This window comes from Falco biarmicus, chromosome Z (genome assembly GCF_023638135.1).
Source record: "Falco biarmicus isolate bFalBia1 chromosome Z, bFalBia1.pri, whole genome shotgun sequence".
In the NCBI taxonomy this organism is placed as follows: domain Eukaryota; kingdom Metazoa; phylum Chordata; class Aves; order Falconiformes; family Falconidae; genus Falco; species Falco biarmicus.
In genome coordinates, this window is record NC_079311.1 from 79875423 (window position 1) to 79892380 (window position 16958).

At 43.7% G+C, this 16958-nt stretch overlaps 1 protein-coding gene across 4 annotated transcripts in view; it reads left to right on the top strand.

Moving 5' to 3' along the window:
* The first annotated feature begins 2214 nt into the window (after window positions 1-2214).
* Window positions 2215-16958, top strand: part of ME2 (malic enzyme 2) — a 36611-nt gene continuing 21867 nt past the window's right edge. For all 4 annotated transcript variants that reach the window (XM_056324891.1, XM_056324892.1, XM_056324888.1 and 1 more), the window contains exons 1-2: window positions 2215-2338; window positions 9650-9774. In XM_056324891.1, coding sequence (XP_056180866.1) covers window positions 9667-9774 — 108 coding nt within the window. In that variant the 5' untranslated portion in view covers window positions 2215-2338; window positions 9650-9666. The remainder of the gene's footprint in view (window positions 2339-9649; window positions 9775-16958) is intronic.

The window sequence follows — 16958 nt, forward strand, 5'->3', positions numbered from 1 at the left end:
TTCCTCTGAAGAGGAACCCCAGTAAAATTCCATGCCTTGTAGATGCTGGAAATCTGATGTTACAATCAAAGAGTCTCCTGTTGTATTAAAAATTTCTGAATGAATTCGTGCCCTGTAGTGAGTGAGCTGTGACACTGCTTGAGGCTGCTCCTGCACAGCCAAGAGATAGCAGAGCTATGACAGTTGGCTTTACCAAGCTGAGGAATGCCAAGGACCCCCAGTTGTTCTCATGGCAACAAAAAAGCAACAACATTGTTGTTGGCACACGCCAAAAGAAACTCTTCTGTGTTGATCACCAAATAAGGTGATAAAAGTCCTCGGGAGGAAGAAGAAATAACTGCTGCTCTTCTTCTACAGCACAGGCAGTTGCATGAATTAGCCATACATGTAACAGTCACTCGGTGGCTATGTAGTAGCATGAGACGAAGAACAGGCTTGAGAAAGCAGAGTCTCACGGTACATGGGGTTGCTGTCCATATAGATCAGACATAAAGCACCCCTGTTGTCTTAGGACAAGCCAAGTTGGTGTTATCAGGCGGTAGGCTGTGCTGTATTGTGACATATCGCTCCAAGCTGCTGCTGCCGATGTGTTAAGGCGTGGAGCATGGCCACCTCAAACCAAAGGTTTGGTGAGTCTGCATTGGGGAATGAACCTGATACCACAGAGCTGCTGGGAGGAAATGCTGGCACAAGTCGTGGGTGTGCTGTCTAGAAATGAAAGCTCTCCCTCCCATTAAAAATTGTTGCTGGAAGTTTCAGACCCTGCAGTTCTGCCAAACCAGTCTACAATGACATGAGTTTACTGCAATACTGATTTATGCTATTTGGGTATGAAGTCTAGCAGTTTTAAATGCCTTCAATTTTTAGTCAGTCACAAAGTCATGATCTTGCATGTTATTTTAGCAATCCCCTTTGTTTATAGGTGCAGCACCACATTATTCAGAAATGTTTCAAAGCCGCCAGTGTCATGCTGACAGGGGGGAAAGCAGCAGAATACGCACTTCATGAAAGGCCTCAAAATCATGATTAGACAAGGTTTTGATTAAAAGGGTTTATATGTTATTGCTCCAGTTACTATAGCAACTCTGCTTCTCTTAACTGCACAGTGCTCATTCGTACATCTAACAATTTATATCATGTTAAGTGCCAGCAGAGAATTAACAGCCTCATAATGTGCAACACTGGAAAACTTCTCAGGGTTTGGGTTAGAGAGGAGACGGATGAAGTCTCAGACAAGCTGAGTGGTCACATTTAATACCATTATACCTTCCCTCTCCAAACACCGCGAAAGCTTAGCTGGGGAAGAGTGTAGTTTCTATTAAGGTGAGACCAGCATTAGGACTAACAACCCTATGTTATGAAGTGTGATGCTTTTTGACATCACAGTTCGTTTCTGGACCTGGTAATTTTATTGCTGACCTGCAGCATTAGCTGCCTCGCCATCTTCTGCCAAGTCTTCTGTTTTAATCGAAGGGTATTCCAGTCCTTCAGGCTCTGTATGGCAGCACATAAGGCAGAGGTTAACCCCTCAGTGCTGTGGCTCTGCATGCTTTGAGGAGCTCTGATCCATGTAGGGGATCCAGCACTGTGGCCCCGGCCATTGGGAAGCAGCGTCTCTCTTGCTTCAAGCAGCTATACCCAGGGGGACCCCGCTCCCCTGCCACCAAAAGACCTCTCTGCTACCTTCCTGCCGCTTTGCCCTTACTGCCTCGCCCTGCTCCCCAGCGTGCTCCCTCAGGAGCCCTGCCACCCTGGGTGCCCGTGGGCACCCTCACGGCCCCTGGCCCCTGACAGCCCCCATCCCTGTCCCCTCACACGGGCCCTGTCCCCACACACGGGCCCTGTCCCCTCACACGGGCCCTGTCCCCTCGCAGCTGCTGCCCCCTCACGAGCCCAGTCCCCTCACGTCCCGTGCCCTCACACAACCCCTCACCCCGCCCCTTACCGGGAGCCCCGCCCCTCAGGCGCCGGGCTCGGCGCCACGCCTCTCCACGCCGATTCGCTGTCGCTCCTGTCCTAATTAACATTTAACAGGCCGCGCCCGGCCATGCCCGGCCCGGTTTCCCCTCCGTCAGGGCGGAGAGCAGCGGAGCGGGAAGCTCATTGGTCGCGCCAGCTGTCGACCGGCCAGCCGGCTTTCTTTTCATTGGCTGCGCTGGGTTGTCAGTCATAAGGAACACCCCGCCCTCCGGGGTGTCCCTCCCCGGTGCCTCCTTGTTTGCTCCATTCAGTGGCGGGTTCCGAGGCAGAGGGAGCTTCGGCGGATGGGAGCTGCTGTTGCACAATAGAAACGGGTCCTCGGCCAGCATCACTCAGAGGGCAGCAGCCACAGGAGGAGGTAGATCCCATTCTGATAACAATTTTACAATCGGCGTACGAAAGACTTCTTGTCTCCTTACAAGCCCGCATTTTGGGGGCGTTTTCTCCAGAGCCTCGACCCTTGCAGCCTTTCCTCTCTCGAGTGCCTCCCCGCTTTGAAACCTGGCCCCCGGCCCTGCTGCCTGCGTGTTGCCAGGGTGAGGAGAGGCCGCTCGCTTCGTGCCCTGGCCGAGCGTACCACCGAGCAGCAGCCGGAGGGCGTGCGATGGGCAGGACCGGGGCGGCACCGGGGGCCGGGAGGGCCCGGGCGTGCGGCCAGCCCCGTCCTCCCGTGAGGGGACACGAGGCCCGCCCGGGAACGGGGAATGGGGATGGAGGGAGCTCCGTGTCCCCTGGGGCCGACTGAAGCCTAGCACAACAGCAGCTCGCCCCTGTGTGTCGGCAGGCCCCGAGGCTCGGCCTGCTGTGCGGGGTTGCGGAGGCCTGCCGCGGCCCCCTGCCCTTGGCCTGCTGCCCTTGGCGCGGCCGGCCCCGGCGGCAGGTGGAAAATACCTCAGGTCCTGCCTCAGAGGCAACAGGGCGTGCACTGCCCAGGCTGTGCAGGGCTGTGTGTTTACCAGCTGTCAAAATGGGTGACAAACGCAGCTGCCACCGGCCGAGAACAAGCGCCATTGTTGGTAGCAGCTCCTCTGGTCAAGCCTGGGGGGATGCTGCCCCCCAATTCCCCACATTTAGCTCTTTCTGCAGCTCCTCGGTGTTGGCTGATGAGCCCCCGTGATGACTTACAACCTGTGGTGAACTTTGATGGGCCTGAAAGCTAGAGAGTGAAAGCTGGGAAGTTGCAGAGCTGGTGGTGTGGGGTTGGAAGAGGAAACACAGCCAGGCTGCCTGGTATTTTTAGAGCTAGTCTCTCTGGTCGTTGGGTTTTGCTTCTTGGCTATTAAAAGAAGTGGTGGTGGCTGTTTGAAATACCACTGTTTCAGGTCCCATGTGCCCCTTGGCCTTGCTGCACCGTAATGTTAAATGGTACCAGATAAGTGCTCATCTCTGAGCAACTTGGTGTGTTGTATCATGGCATGAATCTCTTGAAAAAACCTGAAAACTTGCAACCTGTTGATAAGGGGCTGATAAAAAAGGACAGTCTTGTAGCCAGGCAAGCTATTGTTTGGTATCTTTGCATTCTTAATTCCAAAAAGTAGTGAACAGCTAAGGGAAATCACCTGTGTACATACGTGGGTAACAGGAAGAGGCAGAGAGAATATGAAACTCTGCAAGTAATCCATGTGTGTGTGCAGCCACCAGTGCCTAACATGATATTGGCTCTATTAGACATGATAAGGTCTGTAGAAATTCAGTCTGGGCGTGTATTTTGAGACAAAGTGTGTGTTAACAGTCCCAGAACAAAACTTCTGAGAGTCCTGTGCGGTAGCGTTACGAGTCAGCAGCATGAGTGCAGACAAGATTTGAAGCTTTTTCTTCTGCAAACTAAGCAAAGCTGTCAATGCATGGTAGTGCACTGTGCTTGAGTGAGTACTAATTGAACGTTCATCGACTGGTGGCAGCCCCTTTATTGCAACAGAAGGAGTGCTTTGCTGTTACTTGGGCTGTTAACTAACTGTGTATGGGTAGTTTTTCAGATTCTTCTGTAATTTAAGCAGGTGGGTTTCTTTTTTAAGTCCTAATTGTAGTGCACACCGATGTTTATAAGCGGTTTGCAGGCTTATACTTTACCTGATTGGCACTAAATTAGCATGCGGCTTTGTTTCTCCGTGTTTGTTGCTGAGCTGTTCTGGGAAGAATTCCCTTTTATAAGTGTGCAGCAGTTATTGAGAACATCCTTGTTTCACTCTCATATCCCAAAAAAATCCCTATTTGTGAACTGAAGAAAACAGTTCTAATACAGGAATGTACCAGTTCTGCAGAATAAAGCAACAGTGACTTTCTGTGTATTTCTGCAATCTTTCTAAGGATTCTGCAGGATAAGGCCTTTGTCCCACATACACAGATGGATGCACTTACCTTTACTACTGGTAGCCCTCCCAGTCAGACAAATGGAATAAAATCAAGAATGTGAGTACATTTTCTTGTCAAAGTAGATGCTGCTGCAGTTTCAACAGTACAAGATAATGGACTGACTTCAGAAAAATGTTTAGGCCAGATCATTAATGTATGATAAAATAGCTCTCTGATGTCGTGTGATAAGAACTTTTATGAACCAAGACTCCAATATCAAATGATTTAGTCCTACTTTCTAGTTGTGCTGCAAGAAGTTTTATAATATTGTAAGTTAAAGCAATTTAGAGAACACATGCTCTTTTTGCAAAGGTTGTCTGTTGTTATTCACTTTTGAATTTGCCTAAGTGTGCTTTATTTGCTTGATGTTTCAAGCCTCATGTTATTAACTTTCTTCACTGAAGTACTGCGCATCTAATTTTTCTCCTTGTTGAACCAGTTGCCTCAGAGTAAGAGGGAAGAAAATTAGTTTCAATATCTTGAAGATCTGCATCCAAAATGACCAGCTTACTACCGCCAAACATTTTATTAGTAACACCTCCCCATATGTTTGTTCCTTTTAATCTGCAGATCTCAAGGTACAGTAGAAATATCCTTTAAAGTGGCAGCTCAGGACTTTGCTGGAAGGAACCTGACAAATTATTACCACCATTTTCTTCTAACTCCCTCCAACAGTGTCTGGTCAGCTCAGGGCATCAGAGGTGCTGAGTTGCTGTGCAGGACAGCATTGCCCAGCTTCATCAATCTGCTCTTTCCTCCACACACGTACACACTGGGATGCTCCCGTTGTAAAATACGAGTGCCCCCTTCCCCCTTGATCTGCAAAGCATGCACTGCAGGGTGGCAGGTGCAGGCAAAGCTGCTTTCTGTTGAGTAAAAGTCTCATTGGGAGACGCAGTTATAGTTGGTACTTGCCTAATGTAATAATTTTAGACTGCTTTATCATTATTGAAGTGATGAAGCCAGCTAGTGTGTGCCTGGTTTGTGTCAAGGCTTGTTTCATTTAGAAAAAAAAAGAAGAAAAGATAGTGTGGTGGTGTATCCACAGCAGCCTGGAGATACTGCAGACTCACTGGATAGATTGCTATGGCAATGTAAGAGAAAATGTTTGTTGGCCCTAGAGCAGTGGTACTCAAAATACCAAAACTGATCGAGGCCAGAAAGATTGGAAATTGTGGTGCCTGTGTGGTCTTGAATGAATAATTCCAGCTTGTGTTTATCAAGAACAAGTTTCTATTAATGCACAGGTCTTGGAAATTTCTGTACATGAAAGGAAGACTGGAACTGTTCATTTACACAGGATTTCAGGAATACTTGAAATAGATTTCTCTTTAGCCATCTTTCAAGGTGAAGGAAGACTGCAAAGTCATGGAGCGCATGTTGCTGTCCACTGAGAGATACTCTTTGCTCTTAAGGTATAACAGATGCGTCAGGCAGCCTGTGCAGGAATTGAAGCAGACCTTGCTTTAATTGACACTGAGCTTCCTGACTCTCTGAACAACATAATTGTACCTTTTAAAAGTATGAGGAACCTTTCCCTTAAAGGTAGCTTTTGCAGTTTAACAAATCCATAATTGCAGCAGCAAAACATTTGCTCCTAGATAAGGGCACTTGTGCAGTATTGGTAATTAGTTTGACCTGGCCAGATGCCTCCTGATAAGGCACAGCAGAGAGCTGTCATCTGGCATGCTGAAGAATTTAATTCTCTTAAATTGTGACACAGCATGTATGTGGTAATAAATCAAAAATTACCCATTGTATTGGATTAAGTCCAGTGGTGCACAACAGTCATGTTTAGTCCTTACCATTGTCAGGTACTGAAAGAAGAAAAGAAATCCTTGTTCTGGTTATGGAGACACATGTTTCAGCATTCTTCTTTGAATTCCTCTGCTTTTTTTCCTAATTCTTCCTTGTGGGACACAGAGGGCTGAGGTTCTGCAGTGTATTTTTTCATGTCATTGCAACACTCCCCTTTTGACAGCCTCTACCACCAAAATAATCTGTCCTTTTTCTTATGGTTAAAGCACCACCATCTCAAGCCTGGCCTCTCTTCTACAAAACCCATCATAAACCATTTAAAAACCTTCCCATGAAGCAGCATGACCCAACCCTTTAGTCTCCTTGAAACCAGGTATGTGTTTGGGGACCCTTTTTCCAAACTTCTCCTTGCACCTTGTTGCCTGCTCGAAATGCTTCGCAGAAGCAGAGCTGGCAAGTACTAGCCACTGGGCACAAGATTTTATATCCCTTCTGTCTTCCCCGTGAGACCAGAGGGGAAGCGGTGCTGCCCAGGGCATGTTATTTGTTGTCAGTTGTACCGTGCTGCATTTAAAATATTTTTGTTGTCTGGTGGCATCTTCTGTCTGAGAAGTTGTTAGCGGGAATCCCGAACTCCTGGTGTGAGTTTTATGGCTACCCCAGTGCTGCATCTGGCTCAAACCCACCCGTGAGCCTCGGCTTGGGGGTGAGCAGAGTTAGCCTGGGAGCTTCATTGTGAAAAGCATCAAGACACTGGTGGCATGTACGGATGTAGCCTTAATTTTTAATCCTAAGGGTTGCTGGATTGTCCTGTGCATGTATTCTTGAGGAGGATTTGGGACTTCAAAAGTGGAAAGACATGAGCTGATGGCTGGCTTGTTCTTGCCAAGTTGGTGGCCAGCAGAGCGGGGAGTAAAGGGTAGATGAGTCATGGAGGGCCACGGGCAGAGCTCTTGGCACTCCTACAGAGGAGTATGGACAGGGGATAGGGAAGGATGCTTGCTTTGTGGTTTCAGGGTAAGCCACATTAAACTGAGTTTTGGAGGCAGATTCTTGCTAAGACATGTTTAAAAGCTGCCACAAAAGGATCTAGAGGAGATGTGCGAGAAGGGAGATGAAACAGAAATAGGAACCAATTGGAAGAGCAGGGAAAGAAGAGCTCAGGACTGAGTTACCAGTCAGGTTTTATGCTGGATATAAATTAACTGGGATTATATCTCTTGCGTATAAACAGAGGGACTGAGTGAAAAATGAAGCCTGATTCTCCCACTTCCTTTATGCATCTGAAGACATCCAGCAAGAGAATTGTTTTACGTGCCAGTATGTCACCTCAGAGGAGAGGAGCAGGTCTTCTCTCTCATAGTGAAGAGAAAAAAGTAAGATTTTAATCACACCCCTGAAAAGTCCTTTTCTCTCTCTCTTGATTAGAGAGTTGATTAGAGAGTTAATTGATCAAGTTAGGAGAAATCTGGGCCACAATCTTGATGGTTCTTAAATGCTTATAAATTGCAACAAAGTAATTTAAACTTCATTAGAGTAGGCTGAGGTGTGCTGTTTGGCCTACTTTTTAATTCCACGTTTAAGGCATTTGCTCATGACCCATTGAAGCCACCTTAACACCAGACTGATGGGATGTGGGCTGAGGTTTGCTGCGACGCTGTAATCACAGATTGCTTTTAGCCTCATGTGCATGAGGAGATGGACTCACAGTTGTGTAATGATGGCAAAGGAACAGAATTAAAAACAGTTAAGAGTGAATTTGCCATTCCTAAAGGCTGGTTGTTTTGCAGCACAAAATGAATTTTGCTTATCTGATCCTGATTTTCAGCTGCCCAGAGTTCTGGCAGACCAGCGGTGTTTAGTCCACTGCTAGCTGGTTTAGGGAGGAATTATCATGTTAAAAGCAACATTTGTTTGTGGTGCTGGCAAGGCTTCCATTCATCCTGTCTCCACACAGTAAATTTATGTTCTTCACCACGAAACAACTAAACACTTGGGTTTTCAGTGGATATTTTTTTTCAGTTGCAAGGCCTAAACAAACAAATAAAGAATGAGAGAAAGCGATCCTGCTGAATAACAGTGCTGCTTTCCTCTATGCTTTACAGTAGGTGGAAGAGAAACTTGGGTATAACTGTTGATAAAAAATATTTGCATGTTCTCTTAATGCTTGGAAAGATTTTGAAGAAAATCCTTAGCTTGTAACTTGTAAGATCAGTGTGCCATTTTAAAAGCTGATTATATGTAAATTTGATTATAAGAAGGTCTTCTAAAGTATTCAGGCTATATTTAAGATAATGAAATTTTGTTGTTTAATCTAATTTTGGATTCCATCTGGAAGAAATTAAAAATCCAAACCATGCATCATTTCGTTCCTTAAAAATGGTTCATACCTGCTTTACTGTCCTTGCATGTCTCTTGGATGTGAACCTGCAGCTGGGCCAGGGGATGATGGAGCTCTGGCTGCTGGGGTCCCCCATCCACACCAATTGCAATGGAGAGGAATTCCCTGCTGTGCTGATCCCGGATCTCTGCCTTCCTCCACTGACTCTATAGGGCTGTTGCTAAAGGGATTTGTTGGTTGGGGTTTTTTTCTTCTCCCCGTGTTAGGATTCTGCATGATACTGCATCTGAGCTGTGTACATCTGACCTTTCTGGCCTGCCATCTTAATGTGTCTTCATACAGGCCATGGTCCTCTGTAAGGTCTCGCTGTCATTGCTGTTGTCTCTCTGTGTTGGTGAAATAATGTTTAGAGATGAGTCCAGTACGCATTCACTGGTGGTACTGCGTTTTACAAGCATGTGATAAATGATAATTTCTGTTCCAAAGAGCTTGCAGTTAATAGTTGAGTAAAATGGATTTAGGAGTTATCACCTGGCAAGATTAAGAACTAAGCTTTGAATGGTACTAACAATTTTTTTTTATTTGTTAGGGAAACATGTCAGTTATTGAAAAGACTATATTCTCTCTAAAAATAGCCTTTTTTTGGGCTTGGAATTTAAAAAAATCTAAGCGTGAAATCCAGAGTTCAGTGAATTTCTGACCATTTTAAGTCTACATTTTATTCTAATCTAGTTTTTTTCTTGTTCAGGCCACAAGATTTCATTTTCAGAAAGCTGCTGGAGCAACTCAGCTTAAAATCTTCTTGGTGCACTAGCCCAAGTCATTCTGCCCTGCTTGGTATTTGCATTGGTGCCAGTTGCAGGGTCACCACAGAAGGTTAATATTTGCTAATGGCAGTTCTGCTCTGGGTTTATGGTGCAGCTATAAGGCAACACGTAGTGAATGCTGGTTGACTATACAGTCCACAGCACAATGCTAGCTCACATCAGTGTCCCTGTATTTTCTCTCCACTCGCTCATGCACTCTCGTCGTTGTAAAGCCTTCCTTCTTTTTCTACCAGTTGGCTGCTGCAAGGTGATTCTGAGTTACTATCACAGTGTTAGAACAAAGAGTTTTATCTAGCATGTGCCTATTTCTTTTACAATAGATGGCCTACAAATATGAACACTGGTTCCACTGTCTCTGTATATGAATGATTTTCTTTTTTTTCTTTCCCAGGTGCGGTATAAAAAAAAATGTTCTCTCGACTAAGAGTAGCTGCCACTCCCTGTGCGATGGTGTGTCGCAGTGCACATACAAAAGAAAAAGGCAAGCCACTGATGTTAAACCCACGAACAAACAAGGTTGGTAGTGTGTGATTGTCAAATATCTTATCTTCTGGTAATTGTCCAGTGAACCTTGTTCTAGGGTTAAACTACCTCCAGGAGATGTACTGGGCCGCAGCCAAAAAAAGGGCACAGAAGATGGAGGAGTCAGTGATCATTTCAAGTTTACTACCTGGACACTTACAGTACAAGGCCTTCCAGTAACAGCTTCTGCTTCTGTCAGCCTGCGCGTCCCCTGGTTTGCTGTGGTTTACACAATAAATACCGCTGCTTCCTTGTGCCAGATGAAGAGTCACTGGTTCTTGCTGATTATTGGCTTAATTTTGGGGCTGGTTGAATTGAAGTAAAGCTTTAGCAGATAGTCTTATAGTTTGCAAAAGTTAATTCTGAATTCATTCTTGCTAGTTATGGAAAGTCTTTGCCTCTTTGTCCTAGTCCTGGCTTCTTCCTGCAAGACAGAATTGAGACCAAGCCGTATCAGTAAGAAACATTTCTGTGCAGAGAGTTGGACAGAGAGCATCTAAAAATAAGCCTTGAATGGCACTAGCTGGGAGGTAGAAATGTTATGTTAATTCCATGCACTGGGAGGAACTTCTAAAAAAGCAGCTTCTCCCTACTCCTTCACAAAATTTTTCCCATTTCCACAAGCCCATCCCCAATATCTTTTTTTCCCAGAGCAGTAGTAGCCTTCAGGAATCTTGAAACAATTAATGTGTAAACTAAAACTAGAAAGAAATGAGATGAGGACTTGTTGGTAGCTGGGCCGAGATGTGTAAAGCGGCCAAGAAAGGTGACAAATCTCAGACAGGGTGTTTCCTGAGCCAATGTAGCAATGGAAGGTGGACTTCCATAGTTTTATCCTGTGTTTTTAATGTTTAGCTTTTCTCCTTTTCCCCATTCTCTTGATTTTATTTTTTCCCTTCCTATAATGCCTTACATTTCCTCTTCGCTGTAAATTTCCTTCCCTTCCTTTTCTGCCCGTGGCCCTGACTCCTTTTCTCCCCCTGTATTCTTAGCTCCTTCCCATGTGCCCCATGCATAGACACAAAGAACACAAAGTGTTCTGTGTTAAATTGGCCAGGTGGCAAGCCAGGCACATAACCCTGAGCCTTTCAGAAGAAGGCTAGGCTGGCTCTTTGTTCTGCACAGCAAAACCTTCTCCCCTCTCTTCTCCCTGTCCCTCTCTTTTTATCAAAATTAGAAGTTGAGCAGTGGGCTCAAAATAGCTGGGGAGGATATTAAGCTGGGAACTGCATGCTGCATCTCCTTGTGTTTTGCCTGTAACTACGTGGAGAATTGCTGCAGTGGGTCTTTTGGCAAGCATGACTCCTAAGTGTTGTGAAAAGAAAGGAAGAAAACAAAATACAGACCTGCAGCCATGTTTCTTGTGTGGGATAGTATAGTGTGAGCTGCCTTGATACTGCGTGAATGCAGGTTGCCTGTACAGAGAGAGGACTGTGTTAGAGACTGGCTGACTGCAAAAGTAAAATTGAGATTGCTGTGTCAGGTAGATTGGTGTGATTTGTCAAGATCAGATTATCTTGAGACTTTTCTGAGCTAGAAACGCTTTGACATGCCAGTGGAAATTATTTCAAGCCTTCTAAGCTTTGCCAAGTGCTGATTATCCAACAGTATTCAGAAACAAAAACAATAGGTCATTTCTTACTGTTTTTCTAGTGGTAATATCTTTCTAATTCTTGTTTTGTTTTAAGCCTGGAATTCTCTGGTGAACTGAGCACAATGCAGTATTTTTAATGCCTTTTTTATTTTTGAGGAGAAGGGAAGAGCAGTGAGCTGTGTATTAATAGCAGTTGATTTTTTTAAACTTCTGAATGTCACCAAGAAATTATACTTGTGAGAGGAAAAAAACTTCCCATGTTTGTTTGGCTCTGCATCAGTCTGCTGTTAAGGGTGACACCTGTTGGAATGGATCTGTAAGCTAGTGAAGTGGTAACTGCTTGATATTGGATGCAGTATCTGTATAGAAATGTATTTTGGAAATTCAGCAGAGAAATAAATGATTGACTAAATATGCAGAGTACTTTACCCTTTGTGCTTTTCTTGCCCACAGTGCCTCATGCATATATACCTCATATTCATACAGGCATAGATAAAGGGCTTTATCTCTTGCTGACAGCTTATTGAGATTGTCATTTTATGACTTGTGTTTTAGTTGCTTATGTTTATTTTTTATAGTCCCTATCAACTCTACAGAACGTTTGGTCTCCTTTAATATATGTGGGCCCTAAAATAAGAGCTGCAAGATGGCAGCTTCACTAACAGAAAACCACCCCTTCCCTCTTGTGCAGATTAATCTGCTCTTTGTTCTTTGTCATTGGAGCAGGTTTTTCTTGTACCATTTATTTTTTTTTCTTTCCCATCCTTACCTTTTGCAGGTGCATACTATACCTATATCAGCAGGTTTGGGGTTTTAAGTTTGAAGGCCAGCTTTCAAACGTTTATTGTTAGAGTGGCTCAGAAAAGGTCATGAAGTATCTCAGTAATGCCCTTGCTGTTGCAGCCAAACAATTGCAGAACCTACTGTAACTGCATTGCTGGCATCTGTGTATGTTTCCAGTCTTCCATGATGTTTGATTTCTGCTCTCTGACAGGGATTCAAATTACAGTTAATTGACTTCAGGACCTTTTATTCTGCTGGAGATCCCTACTGTGCCAAGTCAGCATTTTAAGCTTCTTGGGCACTTAGAACAGTTAGGACAATCTCATTTGTTTAGTACTGACAGTTAAGATGTTATGTATATTGTGGTAGTGCTTTGGATTCTCGCTCAAGGGCCAGGATTTCTTTTTCCAACACAGAACAGGTGATGCGTGAGTAGATGATCCCTGACGCTGGTGATGTCCGTTCTGCCATGTAGAGTGCATCAGAATGTTTATCTTCACTGGAAATACATGATCTGTAACATTATTCATATGCTTGCTTTCTGTGTGCTTGCAGCAAATTTGTGACTCTAACTAATTTGTGATGCTTCCTGTATTTTAGTTGCTGATGTTTCTACGTTGTGGCATTAGTTCTTGTTACTCCCTAAGTGTGTGACTGTATTTTGTGCAGTACATTCCATTAGCCCTTTTTCTATTACTCTGTTCCTCAATGTTGTTTGGTTGTTTCATTCCTTAATATCCTTTTCCTGCACTGACAATGCCTCTCAAATTTTTAGCTTCAGCAAATACCTTCAAGACATTGTATTAAACACACACACATATATTTGTATTTATGTATATGCTTGGGCACATGTGCATAGGAATACATGATACATTTTTAATAATAATTCAGTGATGGTGCTGCAAGTGGCAGTTTAATCCCAGACTGTTTCCTGAGGAACTGTCCTTGTGTCTCATTTTCCATATGGGTGGTCATCTTCTCAAATGTTGTATTGAGCTAGAGCATTCATCACAGTTTCATCTGTGTTCATTCCCAGCTTTTCCAGCCCAATTTATTTCAGCCTTACTCTTGATAGATTAGCTTAGTTGAGAAAACTGATTCTCTAAACAAAGGTGTACATGACCACCCTGACTTTTGGCAGATACCTGAACAGTGTGTTTCCAATACAGAATAAAAACCTAACAACCCCCCCCCCCCAAAAAAAGGTACAGCTAGTTGGACAAAATAAATAGGATGGGACAAGAGAATGTGAAGAAGGGTTGTATGAACTTGGAAGATTTAAAAGCAGATGTTCATTTCCCCTTCCATAGCCCTTTGTCACCATGCTGGTTTTTGACACATTTGATTTATTTTAATACTTTTTAAATGGTGTCAGTTGGGTTGAGCAGCCAGGGCGTACAATATGCAATGCCTGTCTGCCTTCCTGGGGAAACCAGGATAAAACAGGATGTGGAGATGTATTGCAAATGGTAATTGTCATGTCACTAGGAAATGCAGTGCTTGAAATACTACTACCAGCAGTTTCTAATCAGTTGCAAAGAAAGATCTTAGAAGGCAGAAACCTGATAGAAACCGCTAGTTTCCTTGGGTGTACACACACCCCCAGGCCAGAAGGCCTGCCACAAGTTTGTGTTCTGCCCAGCTGGTTTGGAGATAGAGAGATTGTTGAGTGGAGGTGGCTTGGTCGTGCGTCTGCTGCTTCTGCAGCTTTTCTCAGCTTCCTTGAGATCTGCATGCTTTTAAAGGGAATTAAATGTGGAAAGATGGAACTGTTTAATCTCTAACCAGCTTTTATCTGGTCTCTCTGAAAAGGTGCCAAAGGTGGAAGGTAGTATTGCACCTCATTTAACTTAGATCAGCTATTCTGCTTAGGACTTGTGAGCCGCTGGGATGGTGGGTGGAAGAAGGAAGGAAGCTCTCTTGGGTTTTTTTTTCTTTTTCTTTTGTTTTTTTTATTCTAAGTTGAATACCATTAAAGGAGAACAAAAGCAACATTATCTGCTCAGTTAGAAAAAAAGCAGTCTGATGAAATGTCAGACTAAGGTATTCAGGGATGCTATATGGTGTAGGTGAACCATTTCAGTCATCGTGCTCATGATCTGCAATATACAGCTTTACTGTAACCATTGGTGCTTGAAAACAAACCCTGGAGAGGCTGGGGGGCTTTCTTGCTGGTGTGTAAAGGCTTTCTGTTTCCGACTCTTTCCCATTTGCTACAGGGGAATGCTTTAAATTGAAGCCCCATCATTAGTAAATGAGAGCTGCTGCGGGTGAGCTATAGTGTGGTTCAGCAGCCAAAGTGATTTGCATCTGGTTCCACACATGCAGAGGCGGTGCAAGGACTGGTGGCATCTTTGTCTGCAGAGAGACTCAGGTCTTTAAAGGCTGAATAACCTGGGAAGGTTTGGGTCATTTCACGGTTCAGGAGGGTTAGATTGCTGTGCTGTATCAGCCACACCCTCTAGTATATAAACTATGCTGTTTCTGGAAGAATAAAGATACGAAATTGAGTTTTAAAAAAGTGGAGGAGGAAAGAAATCAAAGAAGATTCCCATATTCTACACTGTTCTCATAAACACGGAGAAACTTTGAATCTGTGGTTGAGATAGCAAATACACCTTTGGTTCATATGAGTGGACTTTATTAATTTGCAGTGGAGACATGTTACACAACAGTGAACTTTATGATTTGGCAAAAGGAAGCAGAGTTAAAAGAAGCAGCCACAATCCAACATAAAATCTACTTTATTTCAAAAATGTCCATGATGCTACTTCAAAGGCTACTCTATACTGCTGAATATGTTATAATAATGATTAGAAATTACATGAAAACCACTTGATTAACTCTTCCCTGTGGAGTAGGCCAACTAATTTTCCAAACAATGGCATGTTTGGATATATTCTGCATTTACATCTTTATCGGTTTGAATGGGGTTTTTGTTATAAACCATACAGGTTTTCAGAATGCTTGAGAGCTTTTATGATACCAGTTGAAAATATCCCCTTCTATACATATGCTTGCAAGAATTTGCAGGGGGGGAAAATGTTCTTCTAGTACTTCTCTGCTCAGAAACCTCTCAGTATTACTTAGTGGTGTTATAAAAATCAATGCTTGCAGGCTTCAGGTCTCCCATTCACCTTCATGCAAAGTAGGCAACTAGAATTTTTGTATGCTGGTATTTATAGCACCACTGACTTGATGTAGTAGAGCCCAGTTGTTAGGGCGAAAGTGAGGTCCCAGTGCCAGATAGTATGTGGATTAAAGGCACAGTATGTGGTGATGCAATGTGAGCTTATCTTAAGTACAAAGCAGACAACACTTCATTTTACTTGCCTTTTTTCTTTTCTTCCCCCCAGTGGTATGTTGGTTTTGTTGCAAGAAATTTGTCCATGTGTGTTAATTAATCCCTTTGTGGTCTTTGAAGTATGCTGGGGTTTCTCCTAGATTCGCTTCCTGCTTTATCTGGACTATTTTAGAAAGGACACCTGTTTTTTTCTGAGCTGTAAAGAGGATTAAGGAAGCTAATCTAAGTGAAAGTCAGCGCGTAAGGCTCAGAAAGGACACCTAGCACTATGGGTCAAAGGAAACCAAAACCTGTGACTTAAACCTGAATCATTACAGTATTTAAGCATTTAATCCCAGAAGAAACCAGAGGGAAATTGGCCCTTAAGAAGGTCCTGGGATCTTAAGTGCCTTTGAGGACATCAGTCCCAGTGCAAAGTGCTGAGTGCCTCCTAATTCACTGGAACCTGATCTCTGGTTCTGTCAGACTGTACTGGGGTTTATAGAATGAGAGAAGAGGCCAGGAAATCTGTAATACTGCAGCTCCTAGGCACGCTGGTTTAAGGAACATCTCTATCCTGCCAGGTGCTGTATGGGAAGCAAGCTGCAATCCCAAATCCAGAACACGGGGTTGCTGATGGTCGTGGACAAAGATAATGAATGGGAGGGAGTACAGCAAGTGTTGGAAGGTCTCTGGGTTTTTTTATAGTGCTGCTCTGGACTAAACTTGTGTTCTAGTTGGAATGAGGATTAGATTTCTGTATGGAAGCTGATGACATTCAGATTGCTGAGGTAGGCCTGGACAGAAATTAAAGCGTCTTTTAATGTGGTAAAATCTAATCTTCATGGAATAAAAGCTGGAAGTACTTCAGTACTACTAAAAAAAATTCAGTGTTTAATGTTACTGCAGTTCCAGATACCCTGAAAGTCCAGGTTGCCTATAGACTGGAAAAAATGTGAATAAACTGAATAAAGATTATAGCTGTTTGGCTTGGTACTAACCTCGGGGCTTCTTTGATGTTATTCAGGACCCAGATGGTTCAAGGTCACTGGTTTCACTGGACAGGGAAATTAAGGAAAAGCCATGGCGCAGCGTCATGCTAATAGTGGAAATTAGAAATTAGGTAGACTTTATTTTTAAGGGAATTGAGAGTTTCTGTTGGGGAGGACATAGGTTTTGCTAGTGAGGTATTTCAGCTAGTTTAGAGTAAAATGTCGATGTAGCCAGTGTGCTACCACTGAAGGGATTCTGACCTTTGATACGCCTTAAACTAGTGACATTAATGGCTTTACTGACCAAGGTTTATATATCCTCTGGAAAGAGACAAAGCTTTTTTTATTCCTCCTCCTTAATATTGTAAATATTTTGGTATTAATGTTTTTGTAGTGCCTAAAGTAACAGTCAAAATATTACAGATGTTTACCAGCTGTATTCAGCTTTGTATCCTAAGTCCCTTGCACAGCAAATTGTGTTGAGAAACAGTTGTTTTAAAAAGATACAAGCTGCTGATGGTAACAA